We start from the raw sequence: 24,683 nt of genomic DNA on the forward strand, positions 1-24,683 counted from the left end.
AGTAATATTTCATAATAAAAAATAAATAAAAATCAAGCTACCCTTGAACATCAAGAATATATTAGAAATGCAATCATTCAAAGGAAACTGCTTTAATATTCCTTACCTACGATGCCTTTTTAAAAATTCAGGGACAGCCAGAAGCTAACATTATTTTTTTGGTTTCGTTTTTTAAATTAGACGCAATCAAGTATATACTCCAGGGGCTTGTGTTGCTTCTTTGAGTGACATGATAATGAAATTTTCAATTCTGTATGTAACATATACCATGAATGTGAAATAATGATCTGATCAACAAAACAAGGATTATTTACAACTTTTCTTAGATATTTTCCAATTCCTCAAGGCTTAGAGGCCTTGTGCTTTCACTTTGCTGCTTAGCTATCAGCAACTTAAGTCATATGTCATATAAAAGCCAGGTGGAGGATTCTGAAGAGAAAACTCATGTGGTAATACTAAACCCTACTCACAACCAGGCACCATGGCTACCAGATATGGTGGTACTATGAATACTACTTGATTTATTAGTAGCCTAGGAAATTAGAGGTTACTTTTTTTCCGTTGAGGGTTTCTAGTGGGTATGGACTGATCAAGATTTCTTTAAAATTCTAAGGGTAGCTTAAGACATTAGAAAACCACAAAGAACATCATAGGAAATACGTTACTTATATAGTCAGAGCTACTTATATAGCAGAGGATGAATAGTCAAGGTCAAGGAAAAACACAATCACTGTGCCTATGTCATGATTCTTTGGTATAATAAAAGCTAATATAAAAGTATTACTTTAGGTAGAAGTAAATAAAAATGAAAACAACCCATTTTGTTTTCTTGGTTTGGCCTATACCTTGTTTGGATCCCCTGGATTATATGAAGAAAACATAGGAATTTTTCGGATCTCTTCCTCTGACAAACGATTTCTCTGGATCTCATCTTCTGGGACAAATTCTATTGGCTGCGTCAGCTTCTTAGGCCCCGTCCAACACTGCTCAGGTGAATTATCAATAACTTTTGCCACATGGAGACTGGGACCTTTACCCTGTGCTGCCTGTTTTCCCTTGTCCTGGAGTAATGACGGGTTCTCAGCTGTGCCACTATCTCCCACTGATGTAGCTGAGACCAGTGAGTGGGAAGCAAAGGGTTCACCTCTCATTAGTTGGAACTCTTCAAGACGTTTTTTCATTATCATCTCTTGGTAAAAATTTTCCAGGTTGTTCATGGGATCACCTTTGTTCTTCTTTTGGGGTTCATCTGGATCAAGACAAAGAGATAGGGAAGTTCTACAAAGCCTACCAATACAACCTTTGACAAATTAATAAAAATTAAAATTTGAATCTCAGATAATGAAACTCTGCTGGGGCAGGTGTTTACAACCTGTGAAAAATGACAATAATATATAGCTATGTTATTACAGTGCATCTTGGGCAAGGCCGGGTTTATGGTAAGGCAAGTGAGGCACCTGGGGTACAAAATTTGAGGTGCTCACTCTCAGGGTCATGCAAGTACATGCATCTAACTGATAAAGACATTTGAAAAATGTAACTAGTATGGCATTATCACACTTCACAAAATTAATAATAATTCCTTAGCATTATCTACTACTGAGTTCATATTCAAATGGCCCTGATTTTCTCAAAGATATCTTTTTACACTTGGTTCAGGATCTAAACCAGCCATTGGCTGTTATATCTTTTAAGCCTCATTAAAAAAACAAATAAACAGTTCCCCTTCTTTCCCACCCCTCCAATCTGTTTCTTCCCCCATCCCATTGATTTATTAGAGAAACCACATCATTTGTTCATAGAACAAATGAATTTGACTGGCTGTTCCTCATGATATTATTTAACTTGTTCCTCAATCCCCTCTATTTCTTACAAACTGGCAGTTAAATCTAGAGCTATGCTTTCAATGTGGCCACTAGCCACATGAGTCTATTTAAATTAATTTTTAAAATGTCAGTTCCTCTGTTAAATTAGGAATATCAAATGCTCAACAAGCACATGTGGCTAGTGGACACCATACTGGGCAGAATAAAGACCATTTACATCATTGTAGAAAGTTGCATTGGATAGTGCTGATTTAGATTTGGGTTCAATATTTTTAGGCAAGAGTCCTCCATATATTATATAGATGTGTATTTCCTATTACATCATGTCATAAGGCACATAATGTTTAGTGGTCCCCTTTTTAGTGATGCTAAAATTGATCAGTGGATTCAGGTGGTATTAGTCTGATCTTTCCATTATGAAGTTTTCCCGTTCACATTTCACCTAAGGGGTTTTGCATCTATTGATGACCATTGTCTAAATCCATTAATTTATTAAGAGTTGTAAAATGGGGCTCCCCTAATTCTATTATTTATTTTGTCCTTATTATTTCTATTATTTCTTCTGTATTTATTATCTGGAATTCTATAATGGACTTACCGTCATCAACTATGTGGTTTCCCTACATACAGTTCATACAGCAAAAGCAGGATAAATGCTTGATTTGCTTCCCATTATTTACCAACTATAAAAGTAATGAGTTGGTACTTTAAAAGTGTTAAAAATAATTATTTTTAGTATAATTGTGAGACCTGTATTTTCATATACTTGATGTGTTTCAATTAAATATAGTCATTCTTTTTAGTGGTCAAATTATCCCACTCAGGACTAGCGAAAGTCCCTTAAAATTGGCTCCTGTATTGCTTTCCAGTTTTCTGGCACAGCAAGATGTCTTAAGCTCATCTTGTATAATTCCTGACTCAAAGCTGGAATATTTCTCTAAGGACCACTGGCTCCTGTTAGTGGGAAATAGTGTTTAGAAACCACGATACGTTGTTAGTTCTGTTCATAAATGTTGAGTTGTTGTTGCTTCTAGGCCTTTTCAGTGAACAAAGGTAGGAAAATTTTTACGAAAAATAAATCATAAATTCATACTGGTATTTCCACTTCAAATTTAAGATTACAAGGTTTTAACTCGAACTCCTTGATTTTTGACTTGTATCTCTTTTCACATGTGCTTAAGATATTGGCTCTTAATGATATTAACAAAATTATTAGCTTTTTCCTACAGTATAGAGAACTTTTAAATGTCAGTAACAATACTAACATGGTTATCAACAATACTAATATGACTATCAACAACTACTTAATACAGTTTTATAATTCTTTGCAGTTACTTTTGACCTTAAATTATATCCCATTAGGAATATACAAATACTGTTTTGAAATCATTTTAAATAATTATTTTCTCTATATGGTTATGCTACCAACTTTATTCATAGTTAGGCTCATTTGCTTCAGGCTGTTTATAAATTTTAAGGATTGATCTTTTTTCCCTTTTGATTAAATTTTTAAATTATGCGAAACATTTACATGGGTCTAAAGTGAAAACTGTGTTATACAGTACCTTCACAGAAGTCTCACTTCCACCTCTGTCCCCTTCATCCCACTCCTTTCCTTCTCCATAAGTAATAATTTTATTAGGTTTTGGCTTTATGGTTCCATTGTGTTTTTTTTGAAATATAAGCAAATAGGCACAAACACACCACACATATATATGTCTGTGTGTGTGTATGTGTGTGTGTGTATATATATATATATATCACACATATATATGTGTGTGTATATAGATATATAATTCATTACACCCCCTCTCCTACGTAAAAGGTAACTTACTTCACTGTTCTACAACTTACTTTTTTGCACTTAGCAATATATCCTGGTGATAATTCCATATTAATGTATAGAACTCTTCCCTTTCTTTCTTATAGCTGCATAGTACTTCATTGTGTGGATGTACAATAGTTTATTCAACTACTCCCTTACTGATGCACCTTGGTGTTGCTTCCAGTCTTTTCTGCTATTGTGAATAATGCCCTGACAAACAGCCTTCTGCATACAGGATTTTGTATTTTCTCAGTATATCTTTGAAATAGATTCCAAGAAGTGGCATTGCTGAGATAAAAGGCAAATGTGTATGTAATTTTTCTATACATTGCTAAATTCTACTCTGTAGGAATTGTACTATTCTGCATTTCCACCAGCAGGGTATAAGAATATTTATGGAAGGATTTCTTAAGACCCAAAAAGCATTAACCATTAAGGAATATATCGACAAATTCAACTACATTAAAATTAAAAGCTTCTGTTCATCAAAATATCCTAAACAGAAAACTCATGGAATGGAAAAAGATATTTGCTATACAAATAACTGATAAAGAACACAATCATTAGGAAAATGGGCAAAAGACAGAAAAATGTGCCTCGCAAAAGAGGAAATACACTGGCTAATAAATATACGCAAAAGTGCTCAATGTTAGAATTCAGGGAAATACTAATTAAGAAGGGAATACCATATTGGAAAAAAATAAAAAAGAATACCAATACCACATGTCAGTGAGGCTGTAGGGCAAATGGAGCCCCCATACATTGCTGGTAGGAATGTGCAGCCACGGTGCAAATCACCATGACGTTACCTACTAACGCTGAATATATGCTCATAATATGACCAATCAATTCCACTCCTACATATATACCCTAGAATAATTTGGGCATAGTGCACCAGAATATAATAATAAGAATCTTTAGATCAGTACTATTTATAACAGGCCTGAAACTAGCAAAAATATAAGTATCCACCTAAGAAGAATCAATTATAAAATTGTAGTAAGTTTATATAATGAAATCCTATATTACAACAAAAGTGAACAAATTTTGGTTACATATGACCAAGTGGATGAATATACTAATGTATACACTCAAAAATATTTATTCAGTGACTATTATGATCCAGGTAGTATTCTAGGTTCTTGGGACACATTAATAAAACAAAGATCCCTATCTTCAAAGAACTAAGTAAATTATATGGTATGCTAGAAGGTTATGAGTGCTATGAAAAAGAAAAAATACAGCAGCATAAGGGATAACTGGAAGGGCTAGAAGGTGGTGGTAATGTTGGTTGCAATTTTACTGTTGGTCTGAGTAGGTCTCATTGAGAAGGTGACATTTGAGAGAAGGCTTACAGAAAGTGAAGTAATCTATCATCCTGATATTGGAGTGAGGGCTCCAAGGTGGGAGTATGTTTCAAAAAATTTTTAAAGTCTGAAATCATACAAAGTATTTCTTTAATACATACAAAGTATTTCTCTGACCATAATGGAATCACATTAGAGATATACTGCTAGAAGAAACCTGGGAAAATATAAATATCTGGAAATTAAACAACACACTTCTAAATAACCCATAGGTCAAAGAACTTCCATAGGAAATTTTAAAATATTCTGAACTAAATGAAAATGAAAACACAACATAACATTTATGGATACGGATAAAACAATGTACAGAGCTTTAAACACCTATATCAGAAAAGAATGGTTTCAAATCTATAATCTGAGCTTCCAACGTAGGAAACTAGAAAAAGAGCAAACTAAACACAAAGGAGAAGGAAGAAAATAATAAAGATTAGGGAATCAGTGCAACACAAAACATTAAAAGTAGAGAAAAATCAATGAAACCAAAAGCTGGTTCTTTGAAAAGATTAACAAAATGGCAAACCCTTAGCTAGACCAACCAAGAAAATAAGAGAGAAGACAAAAATGACTAAAGTCAAGAATTAAAAGGGAGGCATCATTACTGACCCTATAGAAATGGAAATGATTAAAAGGGAACATTAATTATAACTTTAGGCCAACAAATGAGAAAGCTTAGATGAATGGACAACTTCAAAGGAAGATATAAATTAACAAAGCAGTCTCAAGAAGAACAGCTGAAAAACCTATAATAAGTAGAGGCTGAATTAGTAATCAACAAACTGCTCACAAAGAAAAGTCCAGGTCCAGATGGTTTCATTTGTGAATTCTATCAAATATTTAAGAAATAATAGCGATCCTGCACAAACACTTTCAGAAAATAAAGGAGGGAATATTTTCCAACTTATTCTACTATGTCATTATTACACCGAAACCAAAGCTAAGGAAAGACATCACAAGCAAAGAAAACCACAGACCAATATCCCTCATGAAAACAGACACAAAAATCCTTAACAAAATATTAGCAAGCTTAATCTAGCAACATATAAAAATGATTGTGATGATACACTTATAAGTGGATTTATCCCAGGAATGAAAGATTGTTTTCACATCTAAAAATCAATTAATAAAATATGTCATGTTAACAGATTAAAACTTTAAACCACATGCTCACTACAGTAGGTGCAGAAAAAGCAGTACACAAAATCCAACACCCATTCATGATTTTCAAAAAATCCTCAGATAACTAGGATAGAAGGGAACCTCCTCAGCGTGCACATGGTAGGCACCAAAGGTGTCTGCATCCTACACCCTGGGATCTGTGAAAATGTCTCATGGTAAAAGGAACTCTGCAGATGTGATTAAGTCACTGATTATTCAGGTGATCCCAATGTAATTTACAAGGGTCCTTATAAGAAGGAGAAAGAAGAGTCAGAAACAGTAGGAGAGGTAGGATGGAAGTAGAGGTTGGAGTAATGTGAGGAAGGGGCCATTAACCAAGCAATGCAGGTGGATTCCAGAAGCTGGAAAAGGCTCTCCTAGAGAACCCCAGAAGGAATGCAGCCCTGTGGACATCTTGATTTTAGGACTTTTGACCTCTAGAACTGTAAGAGAAAAATTCTGTGTTGCTTGAAGCCATTAAACTTATGGTAATTATAGTACCCATAAGAAAGTAATATACTGCTAAAGAGCATGCACAAAAACCCTAGAGGTAAGATCATAGTTAATGGTTAAAAACTGAATGTTTTCTCCCTTAGACTGGGAACCAGATAGGAAAGGAAAAAATAACTGTCTTTATTCATAGGCAACATGATTGTCTATGTAGAAAATCCTAAGGTATGCACTGAACTACTGTAACTAATAAAAGAGTTTAGTCACAGAATACAAGAGGGATATACAACTGTATTCCTATATATTTACATGTAACAATCAGAAAATCAAATAAGAAAAATTCTATTCATAATATCCTCAAAAATGAATAAAATATTTAGAACTTAGTAAAAGAAGTATATATAATCTGAAAACTTCAAAACATTGCTGAAATAAATTATAGAAAATCAAAATAAAGGAAGATGCATTCCATATTCATGGATTAGAATATTTAATATTATTAAAACAGCAATTTCCCCAAATTGAATTACAGATTCAACACAATCTGTATAAAATTCCAGCAGGCTTTTTTTTTGTAGAAAAATTGACAAGCTGCTTCTAAACTTTACATGGAAATACAAAGAACCTAGAATAACCAAAACAATTTTGAGAAAAAGGAACAAAATTGGAGGAGTTACACTATCTGATTTTGAAACTTACTATAAAGGTAAAGAGATTCAGAGCGTAAGGATAGGCATATATACAGTATAGGCATATAGATCAATGGAACCAACATGAGTGTCCAGAAATAAACACTAACATTTATGATCAACTGATTTTTCTACAAAAGTGCCAAGATAATTCAACAGGGAAATAATAATCTTTACAATTAACAATGCTGGGACAATTGGACATCCACATACAAAAATATGAATTTTGATCCTTTATCTCACACACAAAAATTAACTCAAATGAATAATAAATGTAATTGTAAAGGCTAAAACTATTCTAGATGAAAACATAGGAGAATATCTTTCTGACCTTGAATTCAGCAAAGATTTCTTAGATATGATACCAAAAGCACAAGTCATAACAGAACAAATTAATAAATTGAACTTCATTAAAATTAAAAACTTTTGTGCTTCAAAAAACACCATTAAGAAAACAAAAAGAAACAGACTGGAAGAAAATAAGTGCAAAGCATATATCTTGTAAAGGACTTGTATTCAGAATACATAAAGAACCCTTACCACTCAATACTAAGAAAACAAACAACCCAATCAAAAACTGGGTAAAAGTTTTGAATAGACATTTCATCAAAAAAAGACATATGAATGGCTCATAAACACTTGAAAAAGTATCAAGATTATTTGTTACTACAGAAATTTAAATTAAAACTACAATCAGATAACAGTACACACCCACAAGAATAGCTGAATAAAAAATATGCAATAATAAAAATAAAAATATGCAATAATGAATATGCAAAAATATGCAATAATAATAATAAATATTGCATAAAATATGCAATAATAAGTGTTGGCAAGGATGTAGAGAAGTAGGAACGTTCATACATCATTGATGAGAAAGTAAAATGGTGCATCTATTTTACTTGGAAAACAGTTGGAAACATTGGAAAACAGTTTGGCAGTTCCTCAAAAGCTTATACATAGAGTTACTGTATGACCCAGAAATTCTATTCACTCAAGAGAAATGAAAACATATCCACACAAAAACCTGGACATGAATGTTTACAGCATTGTTCATAATAGCCCCAAAGTGGAAACAACCCAGTGTCATCAAGTGGTAAAGGGATAAACAAAATGTGGTACATCTATACAACGTTAAACTATTTAGCAACAAAAAGGAATGAATTGCTGATACATGCTACAACATGAGCAAACTTCAAAAACATCATGCTACCTGAAAGAAGCAAAACTTCAAAGATCATATATTATAAGATTCTATTTATATGAAATATCTAGAAATGACAAATTTGTAGAGACAAAGGTTTGGGGTAGACATGGGAGTTATTTACCATAAACGGGTTCAAGGGAATTTGCAGAGTCATGGAAAAGTCCTAAAATTGGAAGTAGTAATGATTGCACAATTCAATAAATTTAGTATAATGCACCTAATTGAACACAATAGGTGAATTTCATTATATGTAAATTATATACCTAATAAAGCTGTTTAAAAATTAAGAAAAAAACCTATTCAGTTTCACAAAATGTTAGACTAGAAAACAGAAAATATACATTAAAGATTAAATGAATGAAAATATATACCATATTTACATTCCAAGATTTGAAGATTCATACTATAAATAAGTCAATTGTCCTTAACTGATTTCCTTGATGGAATCTCAATCAAAATCACATGAGAGAGAGAGTATATGTTTGTGTGTGTGTGCATGTGTATATAGAACTTGACAAGCTGATTCTAAAATTTGGAAAAGCAAAGTGCCAAAAGTAGATAAAACTCTTTAGAAGAAGAACAAGGTGGAAGGAATTGTTCTTCTGCTGTACCAGGTATCAAGACATTAATACTGATATTGTAGTGATATTGATTTTGTAATAGCTAAAATGATCAAAGGAACGAAAGTACCCAGAAGAACACCCATGCATATATGAATACCTGATATATGACAGAGCTAGACATACAATAACAGTGCGGGGACAACATTTTTAATATATGGTATTGGGATAGACGGTTATCCATATGAAAAAAAGAAACTGGAATCCTTAATTCATATTATACACATAAATCAATCAATTTAATGACTTAAATGTAAAAGGAAAAAAAATCATAAAGCTTTTAGAATAAAGGACAATATTTTCCTGAGTTCATGTAGGGAAGGATTTATTAATCAAAGTACAAAATGCACTAAGGAGAAAGGAAAAATTAATAAACTTTATTACATAAAAATGAAGAACTTTTATTCATAAAAAGAAACCATAAAGGCAGTGAAATGATAAGCCAAAGAATGGGAATAGACAATTTCAACACATATAACCAACAAAGGGCAAGTATCCACAATGATAAAGAACTTTTTAAAATTTATAAGAAATGCATGTAAGATTAGAGATGAAGTTTGGAGATAGACTATTCATGACATATAATCAAAACACTTTTCTAGCTCCCTCTTCTCTGTAGCAGTACTGAAAGTAAGTAGTTATCATTGAGATCTGCCATATCTACCACAGGGCTTTGGGGCTGAACTACTGCTTTGATGCATACCTAGAGTGACCTCTGAAACAAGACTGCATCTGGACACAGATAAAAACAGATGGAAAGACATGCATGCAGGAAACAGACATTTCTACATTTGCTAAAAGGGCAAAAGAATTGAATGGCCATTTCACAAAGGAGGCTATCCAAATGGCCAATAAATGTCTGAGAAGGTTTCCAACCTCATCAAGAAAATGAAATTAAAATCACAATGAAACAAACAACACAGACCTGGACTCCTGAAAAATATCAACATTCTGAAAATCAGACACACAGACAGAAAGATATGTGCAGGTGTGTGCACGCACGCATGCACACACACACACAGAGTCAGCGGAACTATTCTAAAGCAAAGTAAATGCAATGTGTGATGCCTGATTGCATCCTGGATTTAAAATTGAGAAATCTAATTACAAACTCTATGTTAGATAATATTAGTGTGATAATATTAAATATCTTAAGAGTGATATAATACTATGATAATATAGGAGAAATTTTGTATTCTTAGGAGATACATAATGAAGTATTTAGGAGTAAAACTTCTTAATGTCTCTTACTTTCAAACAGTTTAGTGATAAACCACACACACACACACCATTCTCATGTAGATGAAAAGAGATGTAAAGCAAATGTGGCAAAATGTCAACAGTTGTTAAATGTCGGTGAGGGGTATGGATGTACTAGTCTTTCAATTTTTCTCCATGTTTGAAATTTTAAAAATAGAAGGCATGGAAAATAACACTTTACTAAAGACTAAGAAAATAAAAAGCAATATAAATGAATGCTAATTATTAAGAGAGGGAAAAAAGAATACAATGAAATATAAGCAAATACCCATCAGATTAGAGTCTGACAATATGCAGCATGGACAAGGATATGGAGCAACCTGAACCTTCACACATGTGTGGTGGAATTTTAACTTGGGACAATCCCTTTAATAGATGTAAAGAGAGTTTACATCTATTAAAGCTGAAGATATATGAACTCTTCACCCCTCAATTCCACTCCTAGACCCTGAGAAACTCCTACACATGTGTCCCAGGATACATGTACGAGAATGACCACAGTAGCAGCACTGATACTTATACCCCCACAAATGGAAACAACCCACGTGTCCAACCACAGTAGAATGGATAAAGGTTGGTATGTTCAGATAAAGGAATACTATACTGCAATGATGAGGAATGAACTATGGCTACACATTACAATATGAATAAATCTCACAAATATAATGTTAAGTAGAAAGAAAGACCCAATAGAATTCACATATTGTAAAATTCATTGGTATAGTGCTTAAAAACTGGTAAAACTGAACACGGTTTAGTGCTGTATGTATGGGTGGTAAAAATACAAAGAAATACATAGAAATTACTATCACAAGTTTGGACACTGGTTATATCTGATGCGCAGGGGGTTGGGATTTCACTTTTTTCATAGTTACAATTTTTTATTTAACTATAGTTGATTTACAATATTGTGTTAGTTTCAGGTATATAGCTTCAGATTCTTTTTCATTTTTGGTTATTACAAGATATTGAATATAGTTCCCTGTGCTATACAGTAAATCCTTGTTGTTATACATAGTGGTGTGTAGAATTCTATATCCAGCAAAAATTATCCCTCAAAAGTGTAGGAGAAATAAAGATTTTCTCAGACAAACAAAAACAACTTACTCTGCAAGAAATGTTAAAGGAAGTTCTTTGGGGAGAAGGAATATAATATAGGGGCAAAACTTAGATCTACATAAAGAAAGGAAGAGTATCAAATAAGGAATAATATGAGGTAAAATCAAATACTGTTTTTCGGGGCCTCCCTGGTGGCGCAGTGGTTGAGAGTCCGCCTGCCGATGCAGGGGATACAGGTTCGTGCCCTGGTCTGGGAGGATCCCACATACCGCGGAGCGGCTGGGCCCGTGAGCCATGGCTGCTGAGCCTGCGCGTCCGGAGCCTGTGCTCCGCAACGGGAGGGGCCACAACAGTGGGAGGCCCGCGTACCATAAAAAAAAAAAATACTATTTTTCATTTTCTTAATTGATCTAAACAATAAGTATTCAAAATAATAATAGTAACAATGCATTGTGTGATTATAGCATAGGGGTAAGTAAAATTAACAGGGATTGTGATTTCTGAAGGGCATATGGCGACTTTTGGAGTATTGGCAATGTTTTATTTTTTGATCTGACCGAACATATGTTTTAAGTACTCTTTGTCATGATCCTTTTCATTATCCCTTCCAAATTTATGTTCACCCAGGACGTCAGAACGTAATCTTATTTAGAAATAGAGTATTTGCATATATAATTAGGTAAGACGAGGTCATACTGGATTAGAGTGGGCCCTAAATCCAATGACTGGTGTCCTTTTAAGAAGACCATGTGAAGACACAGAGACACAGACACACAGGGAGAATATCACATGATGATAGAAGCAGAGACTGGAGTGAAACATCTATAAGCCAAGGACTGCCAGCAACCACTAGAAGCTAGGAGAGAGGCATGGAACAGATTCATCCTCACAGCCTTGTCAACACCTTGATTTGAACTAGCCTCCAGAACTGTGAAAGAATAAATTTCTGTTGCTTTAAGCCATCCAGTTTGTGTTTTTTTTTGTTACAGCAGCCCTGGGAAACTAACTAACACCTAAAACTGTAGAAGTGGTTTTGGAATTGGGTAATGGATAGAGGCTAGAAGAATTTGAGGTGCTTGATAGCAAAAGACTAGTTACCTTGAAGAGACCATTGGTAGAAATATGAATGTTTTTTTCTTGAGATTTTTTTAACATCTTTATTGGAGTATAACTGCTTTACAGTGGTGTGTTAGCTTCTGCTTTAGAACAAAGTGAATCAGCTATATGTATACATATGTCCCCGTATCTCCTCCCTCTTGCCTCTCCCTCCCACCCTCCCTATCCCACCCCTCTAGGTGGTCACAAAGCACCGAGCTGATCTCCCTGGGCTATGTGACTGCTTCCCACTAGCTATCTCTTTTACATTTGGTAGTGTATATATGTCCATGCCACTCTCTTACTTCGTCCCAGCTTACCTTTCCCCCTCCCAGAAATATGAATATTAATAGTAGTTCTGGTGAGTGCTCAGAAGGAAGTAAAGAAGACAGTAGAGAAAGCTTCTATCATCTCAGAGAATACATATATCATCATGAACAAAATGCTGGTAGAGATATGAACATTAAAAGTGCTTCTGGTGAGGCCTTAGAAGGAAATGATGAACATGTTATTAGACACTGGAAGAAAGGTGATCTTTATCATAAAGTGGCAGAAACTTGGCTGATTTGAGTTCTGCTGTTGGGTCGAAAGTGTAACTTATAAATGATGAACTTGGATATTTAGCTGAGAAGATTTCCAAGCAAAGTGTGAAAGATGTAGCCTGGTTTCTCACTGATGCTTATAATAAAATGAGAGAGGAGAGAGTTAAATTGAGTAAATATCTGCTTAAAAAGGAATCAGCACTTGATGATCTGGAGAATTCTCAGCCTACCTAGACAGCATGCTCTGGAAAAAGGGCCAATGGTGTGGCTGGACAAACTTTCGCTGAAGAGATTAGGTGTGTGACGCATGGATCAAATCAACCATCTCAGAAGCCAGGAATAGACAAGGGGTTATCCAGAAAGGATGTGTGAAGACCCCTCATATCTAACGGTGTGGATCTCTTGACACACAAGAGACTGACACGGTTTTTAAGGATTTTATACCAGCAGAAACAGTGCCAGCCTGATGTGAAAGTGACAGAGACAGGGTAAAATGAAGGAAGGTAAAATGAAGTCACAAGTGCAGAAGCCAGAGAGGGTGGGGCTGCAGCTGCCCTGGTAGGCTAAGATGGTAGGGCTGTCCCAGAGGACCCAGAGAGCAAGGCTATCCCTGGCGTCAGAGGACAGAGCGTTGAAGCCAGAGCATTACTCTTAGGTCTTGAAACCTAATGGAATTTGCCCTGCTGGGCTGCTAACTCGCTTTAGAACAGTAACCCCTTTATTCCTTCCTTTTTGCCCTTTCAGAATGGGAATGCCTACCCTATGCTTGTCTCATCATTGTATTTTGGAAGCAGACAACTTGTCTAGTTTCATAGGTCTCTGGACAGAAAGGAATTTTGCCTTAGTATGGAACATACTCAAGAGTCTCACCTACACCTCATTTAGATGATTTAGATAATGAGATTTTGGACTTTTTGAGTTGATATTTAGATGAGATATGGGACTTAGACTTGATGCTGAAATAGGTTAAGACTTTGGGGGATGTTGTGATGAGGTGAATGTATTTTGCACGTGAGACAGATATGAATTTGTGGAGGCCAGAGGGCTGACTATACTGGGTTGAATAGTGTACCCTCAAAATTCATGTCCATTCAGCACCTCAATATGTGACTTTATTTGGAAATAGGGGGTTGGCAGACATAATTAGTTAAGATGAGGTCATACTGCATTAGGATGGATCCTAAATTCAAAGACTAGTGTCCTTAATAAGAAGGCTATGTGAAGACACAGAAACATAGACACACAAGGAGACTGTCATGCAATGACAGAGGCAGGGACTGGAGTGATGCATCTGCAACACCAAGGAATGCTGGCAATCACCAGAAGCTAGAAGAGACAAGGAACTATCCTCCTCTAGAACCTTCGGAAAGAACATGGCCTTGCCAACAACTTGATTTCAGACTTCTAGCTACCGTGAAAGGATCAATTTCTGTTCTAAGCCACTAGATTTGTAGTTATTTGTTATGGCAGCACTAGAAAAATAATATAGATTTTAGAAAAGTCTTCCAAGAAATTTTATTTTATAGAGAGAAGGAAAAATTATTGATACACACAGTATCAATGAATCTCAAAAACATTATGCTGAGTTAAAGGAGCCTTACACAAAGAATATATAGTGTATGGTTTTGGTTATCTGAAGTTCTAGAACAGGCAAAACTAATCTATAGCATAAAAAAATCAAAACACTGGTTGCCTCTAGGAGAGTGGGATGGGAATTACTGAGAAGTATGGCGGAACTTTCTGGGGTGAGGGTAATCTTCTATGTGTTAATAAGGGTTAGGTTACGCAAATGCAGTGTTGTGTTGAACATGGTCCAATGATTGTGTGCATCACTTCCCGACTCCATGTTCAGTGATAACACATTGGTAGCTTGAAATTGGCCATGGTGGGAATGTGTACATCATGAAAACTGGCAAATGATACATATCAGAGTCTCTTTTTTCTGGAGAGCTAGCTGTTAAAACATTTACCAACACATCACTACAAAGATGTATACATTGGTTAAAAGTCAGCAAATGAATACTTAAGATGTGTGCATTTCATTGCATGGAAATTTTATATCAAAAGAAAAAAATGTAAATATGTAATTCTAGTCAACAATATGTATACTAACATATTTAGGGGGACATATATTTACATTGGCAATCTATTTAAAATACATCAATAAAGTAAGATGGTTTGATAGATGGATAAAGGGATAGACAAGTGTGATAAATAAGTAAAATATTAATGTTATAATCTAGTCAGTTATCACTGGGTGTTTGTGATAAAATTCTTTCAACTTTTCTGTGTTTAAAATTTTTCATTAAATATTGGAAAAATATTTTCCCATTTGGATATCAAAAATATTAACATATGTAGTTTAATCTTATCTTTTTTAGGGCTTCAATTTTTATATTCATTTTTAAACCAACTGCTACTTGTTATGGTATATAGTGAAGGCAGAGAATCTAAACGTACTGTTTGCTCAAGTAGCAAAACAATTGAAGGGCATTTTTTGTTTTTATCATTTTTTAAAGATAGTTCATGGTAGTAGTACATACACCATGGACACTGGCAAATGGTACAAATCATGTTAAAATCTTGAAAGGAAAGAAGTAATACTGGGGATAACTGACTAAGGTCCCTGGGGAGATAAGAGGCATAGGATCCAGCACAAAGGAATAAAGATTAACCTTAGGCAGAAAGGATGTCCCTAGCACTGAGTTGAGACTGAAGAAAATGATAGCTAAGATACGCAAGTTAGCGAAAGTGAGGCAGAAAGTGGATGAAGGTTCTTATTGATGGCACTGTTTTCTTTGAAATAGGAAAGAAGACTATCTGCTAAAAATAATGAAACAGTAGGATAGGAAATAGTAATGAAGATCTAAAATAGCATTTATAAGGAATGAAATAGCTGACCAGGGACTAGGAGGTAGATTGCTGAAGAAAGAAGAAGGCTCTAGACAATACCAGCAATGAGGAATTTGTAGAGGCACTAATCAACAAAGTTATACTATTTTTCTCTAGTAGTGCTCAAAAGCCATCATGAATAAATAAAGAAGGCAATTAGTTGGATTGATTCTGGGTTGAGGATTTGCTGGGTGGGTATGATATGCAGACAAGGAAGCAAGGAGAATGATTCAGTGGCAAGCACTTGGGTAAATAATGGATGATGGAGTCTAAGTGAGATGTGTAAGGAAGAGGAGACAGGAAGGGGATGACAGATTGGGAAAAAATTAAAAGGTCAGGGAACTGGAGATTTCAACAGGGTGGAAGAAATGGTAAAATGAGTGTAAGAGAGTTGTGAGAGTCAGAAGGATAAGAGAAAGGTTGTGGTTAAAAGTAGTACACTGGAGTTTAAGATTTCAGAGGAAGTATATTTCCAGAGATAATATATGTTGTTTTCCCACTGATTTAAGTTTAGAAAATGGGATATGTATTACACACCCACACCCCCCCCCACACACACAAAGTTATCTCAAGATATAGTAAAATCACACTTAAAAAAGCAAAAAATCTTTTCAAACCACATATATAAATGCCATGATCAAGATCATAGACTTTTATGTAAGAATAGACCTAGATTTAAGTCCTAGCATGGTCATTTAACAACTGACCTTGAGAAAGTCACTTATCTCCTCAGAAGCTCAATTTCATTATCTGTAATACAGCCACCACCTTATAGGGCTAAGGCTGAAATGAGTTAATGTGCAAAATGCTTAACATAAGGAGTAGCACAAATAAGCCCCCTATTAGGAATTCTGTTTCCAGGTAAGATTAAGTAAGTACACTTTTGCCTCTCCCACTGAATACAGCTATAAAACCTAGAGAGACTGCATGGAGTACATGAAGACAATGAAAACTACAAAGCAGCAGTTGAAATAGGTAAGAAACTTAGAATTTGAAATAACGAAGAACTCATGCCCAGACACAGCATAATCAAATTGCTGAAAAGTAAACAGGGTAAAAAACAAGTAGAAGAATAAAGAGAAAAAGTTTAAAAACACATACATTTATGGTTAATTGATTTTCTAAAAAAAAGTACCAAGACAGTTTAATTGGGAAAGGATCATCTCTTCAATGAAAAGCAGCAGGACTATTGGATATCCATATGCAAAGAGATTAATGTAACCTTAACCTTACATCATATGTGTAATTCAGAAATTAATTCAAAATGGTTCATAGACCTAAATGTATGAGGAGCTAAAACTATAAATCTTCTAGAAGAACACATATGAGGAAAATCTTTGTGATATTGGGTTAGAAAGAAATCTTAGTTACCAGACCAAAAGCAGAAGTCATAAAAAAAAATTAGACTTCACCAAAATCACAAACTCTCAAGCTTCAGAAAATGCTGTCAAGAAAGGGGACGTCAGTGAAAATGACAGAGTTAAGAACCTCTTGGGGCTTCCCTGGTGGCGCAGTGGTTAAGAATCCGCCTGCCAATGCAGGAGACATGGGTTCAAGCCCTGGTCCGGGAAGATTCCACATGCCGCAAAGCAACTAAGCCCGTGTGCCACAACTACTGAGCCTGTGCTCTAAAGCCCACGAGCCACAACTACTGAGCCCACGTGCCACAACTACTGAAGCCCATGCACCTACAGCCCGTGCTCCACAATAAGAGAAGCCACCGAAATAAGAAGCCTGCACACTGCAACGAACAGTAGCCCCCCCTTGCTGCAACTAGAGAAAGCACGCACGCAGCAACAAAGACCCAGCACAGCCAAAAAAAAAAAAAAAACCTCTTAAATTTCTCTTCCCATAAAAGCAATGAGAACACTGGCAGAAATGTCAGAATCAACTTTTTCAGAACTCTGAAAATTAACCAATCTTGGAAACATTTATTGAAAAAAATAGCTGAATATCAGTAAGAATAATAAGTTTTGTGGCATTTTAACTTGGCTTTTATCTCATCCCTTTCTCTCATGTCGGTAGTAACCTTGAAAACCAACAACCCCAAATCACAGTGAAACCGGCAGCCTGGCAACCACTGAAGAAGAAAGAACAGAGTTTGAGTTCCTTTAAAGCCCCATTCCCAGAGAACTGTCAATTACTTGATCTGTCTAGTGGTTCCCTGGAAGATCACACAAGCAACATTCTCTTTATCTGACCCAGCTCAAAATTCACCCAGTGGTAACAGCCTTTTACCCGAGAACTTCTGTCAAAAACAATCAGAGGCAGTTGTTGGATTTTCTGGCTAGCTGAGGTGGTGTAGCTGAGACAAACAATAGGTTAACCAAAAAGCTTAGAAGGAAATCCTAGGGAATAAAATGTCCTTAGGGGGCTCTGAAAAGCTCCGACATATTTCTAGGAATCTAGAAGGCCATACATGTGCACAGGACTGTCCACATGGCCAGAGCTTTGTGTGTGCTCAGGAAAGACCTGAAAAATCCGTAAGCTCTCACCACTGACTAATATTGAGTTTCTGCGCAAGCAAGGAGTAAAGGCTACAATGGAGTTATCAACTGCTTAGCTGACTGTTGAAGATGTCTTCAGCTTACACACAAAGTCCATCGGTACTGGGAAATCCCTCAGTACTGGGAAAAGTACTAGTCCTAGACATAATTAAAACATTGTGTTAAGTTAAAGAAGGCCATATATTATATGATTCCATTTATATGAAATGTCCAGAATAGGCAAATCCATAGGGACAGACAGTAAACCAGTGACTGCCTGGGCTGGAAGTAGAAACAGTGACTGAGAACAATCTCTGGGGTGATGAAAATGTTCTAAAATTAGACTGTGGTAATGGTTGAACAACTCTGTTAAATTTACTACAAACCACTGAATTGTACATTTTAAATGAGTTTTATGGTATGTAAAATACAGCTCAATAAGGAAGGGAAGGGCTTCCCTGGTGGTGCAGTGGTTGGGAGTCCACCTGCCGATGCAGGGGACACGGGTTCGTGCCCCGGTCCGTGAAGATCCCACATGCTGCGGAGCGGCTGGGCCTGTGAGCCATGGCCGCTGAGCCTGTGCGTCTGGAGTCTGTGCTCCGCAACGGGAGAGGCCACAGCAGTGAGAGGCCCGTGTACCGCAAAAAAAAAAAAAAAAAAAAGAAGGGAAAGAAAAGGACCCACCTACATTCTTTAAGAAACTCAATTTTTTCAAAATATGAAACTCACTTTCAAATATAACAATATAGATAGGATAAAAGTAAAATGGAGAGAAAGCAATTCTGGAATGTTGGAGTAAGGACCTCTGAAAATCTGCTGTTCCATAAAAGCAAAAAGAACACCGGCAAAAGTTGTCAAAATCAAACTTTTGATAAGTCTGGAAATTAAGTAAAGGCTTGCAACAATATGAGGAACAGTTATTCAAGAAAAACAGCTGAGTAGCAGTCAGAATAGTAAGATTTGTGGCACTTTAACTTCCATAATCCCATTTCCCTCTCTCCAGTTTTTCAGTAGCCACTATGACAGTTGTGAAAAACAGCAGCCTAACTGACACTAGAGGAAGCAGAGCAGTTCTGGTGCTCCCCAAAAGCGCCATCCTCAGAGAACTGTCACTGTTTGACTTTCCTAGCACCTCAATGAAAAGCTACACTCTGAGGGTTTGTCTTTGACTTGGTTCATATCTCACTCTGTGGAACAGCCCATCCCTAGATCAGGTCAAAACCAATCAGTGGGGCTTGTTTAACACTTCAGCTGCTTGAGATGGCATTATCAGTTGGAGCTAACAAGAGGCTGACAAAAAAAATCACACTTCCTGCTTTCAAAATATACTACAAAGCTATAGCAACTAAAACAGTATGGCACTGGCTTAAAGACAGATGTATGAACCACTGGAAAAGAATAGACAGCCCAGAAATAAACTACACATGTATGGTCAACTGATCTTTGACAAGGGTGCCAGGAATACACAATGGGGAAATGATGGTCCCTTCAACAAATGGTGAAAAGTGGATATCCTTGTGCAAAAAAGTGAAACTGGACCCTTATCTTATGCCATTCACAAAACTCAATTCAAAATGGATTAAAGACTTAAAAATAAGACCTGAAACTCTAAAACTCCTAGATGAAAACACAGGGGAAAAGCCTCTTGACATTGGTATTGGCAATGATTTATTGGATATAACCTCCAAAACATAGGTAACGAAAGCAAAAACAGAGAAGTGGGACTACGTCAAACTAAAAAGCTTTAGCATAGCAAAAGAAAAAATTAAAAGAGTAAAAAGGCAACTTATAGAATGGGAGAAAATACAGTTGACTCTTTAACAACACCAGTTTGAACTGCACAGGTTCACTTAATGCAGATTGTTTTTTACTAAATACATACTATAGTACTACAAGATCTGTGGTTGGTTGAATCTGTAGATGTGGAACCATGGATATGGAGGGCTGAATATAAAGTTAAACATGGATTTTTGACTTCTCGGAGGGTCAGGGCCCCTAAGCCCTGTGTTGTTCAAGCGTCAACTGTATTTGCAAACCACATATCTGATAAGAGGTTAATGTCCAAAACATATAGGAAACACCTACAACTCAATGGCATAAAAATAAAACCTGATTAAAAAATGGGCAAAGTATTTGAATAGACACTTCTTCACAGAAGATATATGAATGGCCGATAGGTATATGAAAAGGTGCTCAACATCATTAATCATCAGGGAAATGCAAATCAAAACCACAATGAGATATCATCTCACACCTGTAAGGATGGTTATTATCAAAAAGATAAGAGATAACAAGCGTTTGTGAAGATCTGGAAAACTGGAACCTTTGTACACTTTGGGTGGGAATGTAAAATAGTATGACTGCTATGGAAAACAGTATGAAGGTTCCACAAAAGATTAAAACTAGAAATACCATATGATAAAGCAATCCCACTTTTGAGTATTTATCCAAAAGAATTGAAATCACAAATATCAAAGCCAAGAGTATAATGGTTGTTGCCAGGGGAAAGGGGAAAATGGGGAGTTACTATTCAATGGTTATAAAGTTGATCTGCTGTACAACATTATGCCTATAGTTAACAATACTGTATTGTACACTTAAAAGTTTGTTAAGAGGGTAGATCTCATGTTGTATTCTTACCACATTTTTTTTTAAAAAAAAGAAAGAAAAATAGGGAATGAGATATCCATAGGGGGCTTTGAAATGTTCAGACATATTCCTGGGACTCTAGAAGGTAAGGTACACGTGCAGGGCTATGCCTATGTCAAGGAAAGTGAGGGCCTGAGAAGTCACTAATCTCTCACTTATGACTGATCTTGAGGCTCTGCATAAGCAGGAAGCGAAGTTGAAGGCCGAGTTGCAAACTGCCCACCTGAGCACTGAAGGAGTGACCCAACACACACACACACACAGACACACACACAGCGCCTTGGTAAAGGTTGGTAGAGTTCTTGATTCAAGACATTCAAGAAAAACTCTCCAATCATTAGTGGGCCACTATGCTAACTGGACAGAGACTTCAGTGGCTTTATATGACAAAGAATTCAAAATTGACAGAATTGGTCCAGGAACATCACTAAACAAACAAATAGCAACAACAGCAAAAACTGGGTGGGGAGGGGTTGACTGATTTTCAGAGTTGTCACATAATATCATTTTAAATGTCTAAGTTTCAACAAAAAAATTATAAGACTGTAATGGACTGAACATTTGTGTCCCCCCAAAATTCGTATCTTGAATCCCTACACCTCAGTGTGATGATAAAAGGAGATGGGGATGTCTGAGTAGTAATTAGGATTAGATGAGGTCCTGAGAGTGGAACCCTCAGGAATGGGATTAGTGCCCTTATAAGAGTCATCAGAGAGCTTGGTTCCTCTCTCTGCTCTCTACCATGTGAAGATTCAACAAGAATTCAGCAGTCTGCAACCCAGAAGAGGGCTCTCATCAGAACCTGTTCATGCTGGAACACTGATCTTAGATTTCCAGCCTCTAGAACTGTGAGAAATAAATATCTGTTGTTTATAAGTCACCCAGCTTATGGTACTTAGTTATAGCAGCCTGAGATGACTAAGACAAAGACACTGAGAAAAACAAAACGAAACCCCCAAAAAACAAGAAAGTATGGCCCGTACACAGGAAAAAAGAAAGAGCTGATAGAAAATCCCCTGAGGAAGCACATTGGGCTTCTCAGGAAAAAACTTTAAATCAGTTATCATAAGTTATTCAAACAATTATAGGAAATCATTTTATAAAGAAATAAAAGAATATTTCAGAATATGTTACTAAACAGAGGATAAAAATAAAGATAGAAGTTATAATAAAGACCACCTGGGGTAAGATGGCAGAAGAGTGAGACGCGGATATCACCTTCCTCCCCACAGATTCATCAGAAATTCATCTACACGTGGAACAACTCCTACAGAACACCTACTGAACGCTGACAGAAGACCTCAGACCTCCCAAAAGGCAAGAAACTCCCCACATACATGGGTAGGGCAAAAGAAAAAAGAATAAACAGAGACAAAAGGATAGGGATGGGACCTGCACCAGTGGGCGGGAGCCGTGAAGGAGGAATGGTTTCCACACACTAGGAAGCCCCTTCACAGGCGGAGACAGCGGGTGGCGGAGGGGGAAAGCTTCGGAGTAGCGGAGGAGAGCACAGCAACAGGGGTGCAGAGGGCAAAGTGGAGAGATTCCCGCACAGAGGATCGGTGCCGACAGGCACTCACCAGCCCGAGAGGCTTGTCTGCTCAGCCGCCGGGGCGGGCGGGGCTGGAAGCTGAGGCTTGGGCTTTGGTCGGAGCGCAGGGAGAGGGGTTGGCGGCGTGAACACAGCCTGAAGGGGACTAGTGCACCACAGCTGGCCGGTAGGGAGTCCGGAGAAAAGTCTGGACCTGCCGAAGAGGCAAGAGACTTTTTCTTCCCTCTTTGTTTCCTGGTGCTCGAGGAGAGGGGATTAAGAGCGCTACTTAAAGAAGCTCCAGAGACGGGCTCGAACGGCGGCTAAAGGCGTGGACCCCAGAGATGGGCGTGGGATGCTGGGGCTGCTGCTGCCGCTGCCAAGAGGCCTGCGTTCACGTGAGCGCAGGTCACTATCCACGCCCCCTTTCCGGGGAGCCTGTGCAGCCCGCCACTGCCGGGGTCCCGGAATCCAGGGATGGCTTCCCCGGGAAAGCGCACGGAGCACCTCGGGCTGGTGCAACGTTATGCCGGCCTCTGCCGCCGCAGGCTCGCCCTGCACTCTGTGCCCCTCCCTCCTGCCGCCTGAGTGAGCCGGAGCCCCTGAATCAGCGGCTCCTTTAAACCCAGCCTGTCTGAACTAAGAACAGACGCCCTCCGGCAACCTACATGGAGAGGCGGGGCCAAATCCAAAGCTGAGACCCGGGAGCTGTGAGAACAAAGAAGAGACAGGGAAATCTCTCTGTGCAGCCTCAGAAGCAGTGGATTAAAGCTCCACAATCAACTTGATGTACCCTGCATCTATGGAATACATGAATAGACAACGAATCATCCCAAATTGAGGAGATAGACTTTGAGAACAAGATTTAAGATTTTTTCCCCCTTTTCCTCTTTTTACAACGAATTATCCCAAATTGAGGAGGTGGACTTTGAGAGCAAGATTTAAGACTTTTTCCCCTATTCCTCTTTTTACAATGAATTATCCCAAATTGAGGAGGTGGACTTTGAGAGCAAGACTTACGATTTTTTCCCCTTGTTCTCTTTTTGTGAATGTGTATGTGTATGCTTCTGTGTGAGATTTTCTCTGTACAGCTTTGCTTCCACCATTTGTCCCAGGGTTCTATCCATCCGTTTTTTGTTGTTGTTGTTGTTTTAATTTTTTTTAATAATTACTTTTTTATTTAAATAACGCTACTATATTTTACCATACTTTATTCCATTTTACTTTATCTTTCTCTTTTTCCTACCTTCCCTTCCTCCCTCCCTCCCTCCCCCCTCCTTTCTTTCTTTCTCTTTCCTTCCTTCCTCCCTCCCTCCCTCCTGTCTTTCTTTCTTTCTTTCTTTCCTACCTCCCTCCCTCCCTCGCTTCTTTCTTCCTTTCTCTCTTTCTTTCTTTCTTTCCTTCCTCCTCCCTCCTTTCTTTCTTTCCTTCCTCCCTCCCTCCCTCCTTTCTTCCTTCCTTCCTTCCTTTCTTTCCTTCTTTCTTTCTTCTACTAATTCTTTCTTTCTACTTTTTCTCCCTTTTATTCTGAGTCGGGTAGAAGAAAGGCTCTTGGTGCTGCAGCCAGGAGTCAGTGCTGTGCCTCTGAGGTGGGAGAGCCAACTTCAGGACGCGGGTCCACAAGAGACCTCCCAGCTCCAAATAATATCAAGTGGCGAAAATCTCCCAGAGATCTCCATCTAAACACCAGCACCCGGCTTCACTCAACGAACAGCAAGCTACAGTGCTGGTCACCCTATGCCAAGCAACTAGCAAGACAGGAACACAACCCCACCCATTAGCAGAGAGGCTGCCTAAAAACATAATAAGGCCACAGGCACCCCAAAACACACCACCAGACGTGGACCTGTCCAACAGAAAGACAAGATCGAGCCTCATCCACCAGAACACAGGCACTAGCCCCCTCCACCAGGAAGCCTACACAACCCACTGAAACAAACTTAGCCACTGGGGACAGACACCAAAAACAACGGGAACTACGAATCTGCAGCCTGCAAAATGGAGACCCCAAACACAGTAAGATAAACAAA

The 24,683-nt window shown here is 37.4% G+C and overlaps 1 protein-coding gene across 5 annotated transcripts in view; it reads right to left on the reverse strand.

Annotated features, from left to right (window-relative positions):
* Window positions 1–24,683, reverse strand: part of RBM41 (RNA binding motif protein 41) — a gene marked incomplete at its 5' end in the record, with an annotated part of 68,267 nt that overhangs the window by 25,523 nt on the left and 18,061 nt on the right. For all 5 annotated transcript variants that reach the window (XM_082610834.1, XM_082610832.1, XM_082610833.1 and 2 more), the window contains one exon: window positions 846–1,249. In XM_082610834.1, coding sequence (XP_082466960.1) covers window positions 846–1,249 — 404 coding nt within the window. The remainder of the gene's footprint in view (window positions 1–845; window positions 1,250–24,683) is intronic.

This window comes from Mesoplodon mirus (genome assembly GCF_964341445.2).
Source record: "Mesoplodon mirus genome assembly, chromosome: X".
Taxonomy (NCBI): domain Eukaryota; kingdom Metazoa; phylum Chordata; class Mammalia; order Artiodactyla; family Ziphiidae; genus Mesoplodon; species Mesoplodon mirus.